Source organism: Egretta garzetta, unplaced genomic scaffold (assembly GCF_000687185.1).
Source record: "Egretta garzetta isolate BGI_Z169 unplaced genomic scaffold, ASM68718v1 scaffold425, whole genome shotgun sequence".
NCBI lineage: Eukaryota > Metazoa > Chordata > Aves > Pelecaniformes > Ardeidae > Egretta > Egretta garzetta.
Genome location: NW_009259796.1, coordinates 4,178,162 through 4,180,197, shown reverse-complemented (window position 1 = coordinate 4,180,197; position 2,036 = coordinate 4,178,162). Strand labels below are relative to the sequence as shown.

General features: G+C 45.8%; 1 protein-coding gene across 1 annotated transcript in view; it reads left to right on the top strand.

The window, feature by feature from the left end:
• Positions 1-940: 940 nt before the first annotated feature.
• The window catches only part of BDH1 (3-hydroxybutyrate dehydrogenase 1), a 15,090-nt gene continuing 13,994 nt past the window's right edge, over positions 941-2,036 (top strand). The window contains exon 1 of the mRNA XM_009639770.2: positions 941-1,095. Coding sequence (XP_009638065.1) covers positions 1,013-1,095 — 83 coding nt within the window. The 5' untranslated portion in view covers positions 941-1,012. The remainder of the gene's footprint in view (positions 1,096-2,036) is intronic.

The window sequence follows — 2,036 nt, the reverse complement described above, 5'->3', positions numbered from 1 at the left end:
GGGCCGGCGGGGCCTCCCCGGCGCAGGCCCGTCCCCTCACCCCCTCCTTACAAAATTCCTCACAAAAAACTGCGTGGGCGGCAACCGAGCTCTCGAATTTGATCGAAAGCCGCGGATTTCTGAGGGTTATCGGAGCCAGCTAGTCCTGCTGAGCCTAGACCTCTCCCTCCCGAGCTCGGGGCCCCACCACTGCTCTTTTTGTGGCCATTTCACCGGTTTTCAGTCGAGGCCTGCTTCCCAGCAGGCCCTGAAGCTGCGGCAGCAGCAGCCCAGCCTTGGGCAGAGATACGAATAAGCCCTAACAATTAGATACCGGTTTTCTGCTTTAATAAAGGAGGCTGTGCGATGAGCGGGGGGGGTGGGGTGGGGGTTTTGTGCGCTGGGTTGATTTTATGCAAGATGAATATGATTGAAATGAACTTTCCGCGCTCAACTCTTGTTCTGGAGCTCATTTTCAGCCAATAGCGAGTTTAATGGTGATTCCCTGCGCAGAGTCCAGCATCACCAGCTACTTAATTACACAAAAATGTATTTTTAACCACATGGCTGTGCTAGCTGTAAAGCCCAAGGATTGCTTTGGGAACGTGTAACGTAACATCACCCGCGACTTGAAGTTATATTTTAGTTTAAAATTACTTCATACAGCTCACTTGAAATAATATATTCCATGAAAGTACCTTAATTTTTACCTGTTTCAGAAAATACAGTTAAAGATGCATTAAAGAAGGAGAAATTGATGTTTTCTTTAAACGCCTCCCTGCTTGTCAGTTTACTTATAATCTTTTTCCTTATTTAAAAGCATCTTGAGGTGGTTGAAGGTTGAGCTTTTTATCTCAGTGTGGGGGACTGGAAGGGGGAAAGATGAGTTCCTTTGGACTTTATTTTCTTGTTAAAATGCATGGAGTCAGCATGACTTACAAAATAACTGAGCAACTAAAACAGAGGTGCTATCTTGTATTGCAGAGCTAAGGGAGAACAGTCTTGCTGTTGGTAGAGTGTGTTAATTGAAAACATGTTGGCTACCAAGCTGTCCCGGCCTCTCCTGAACTTCTCTGTGAAAGCCCTGAATTTCAAGGACCCAGGAAATAGCTTCAGGTAAGTAACTTGGTGGAGAAGAAGAAAGAGTGCAATCTTGAGTAAAGCACGCATCGAGGGCTCATTTGATTTCAGTGGGACGGTTTATTTACAGAATTGCAGGATGGTTGAGGTTGGAAGGGACCTCTGGAGGTCATCTGGGCCAACCCCCCTGCTCATGCTGGTTGCCCAGGACTGTGTCCAGATGGCTTTTGAGTATCTCCAAGGATGGAGGCTCCACAACCTGCCTGGGCAACCCATGCCAGTCATTGAGCTGAGCGCAGAGGAGATAAACTCTATATGCAAAGAGGGGGTTGGCAACATGTTTGGTTTTGTTTTTTTCTTGACACTTGGACAATCATATGCAGTCAAAAGGGGTTGAGTAGAGCATTAATTCAGTGTCAAGCAAGGATTTATTCCTGAATATCACCAAGTAGGCCTTGCTGCGGTGCAAGGAACTGTCATCTGTTTCTGTGACTTCATTAAAGAGGCAATGAATCACATGAAATGAGAGAGAAAGTTGAGAGGGAGGGTTTGAGTGAGAAATGGAGGAGGGCTGAGTAATGAAGCTGTTTTTTTCTGAACATGAACAGAAAATTGCCTGTCTAATTCTAATTCCCAGCTCTGAAAAAAAATACCTTTTATACTGATATACGATGGGAACCCTACTAGTCCAAATTCAGAGAAAGTTGAGTGCTTTCACTGGCTTTGATTTACAGCAGGGTTCCCAAACAATGATGTGTGTACCACTAATTGTACTTAAGCCCTTTAAAAGTGGCTCACGGCCTGCTAAGCAAGCACTGCCACCTCCAGTGTTGTTTGCTGCTGTTGATAGTGGTGGCCACCATCACCGTCAAGGATGGGTCCCATAACAGGGAGTTGTAGGGACTGAAGATAGCTAAGCTGTTAGAGACTTCCTATGCACACAGACATAGGCCTTTTATCTCCTGTTTACTCCACAC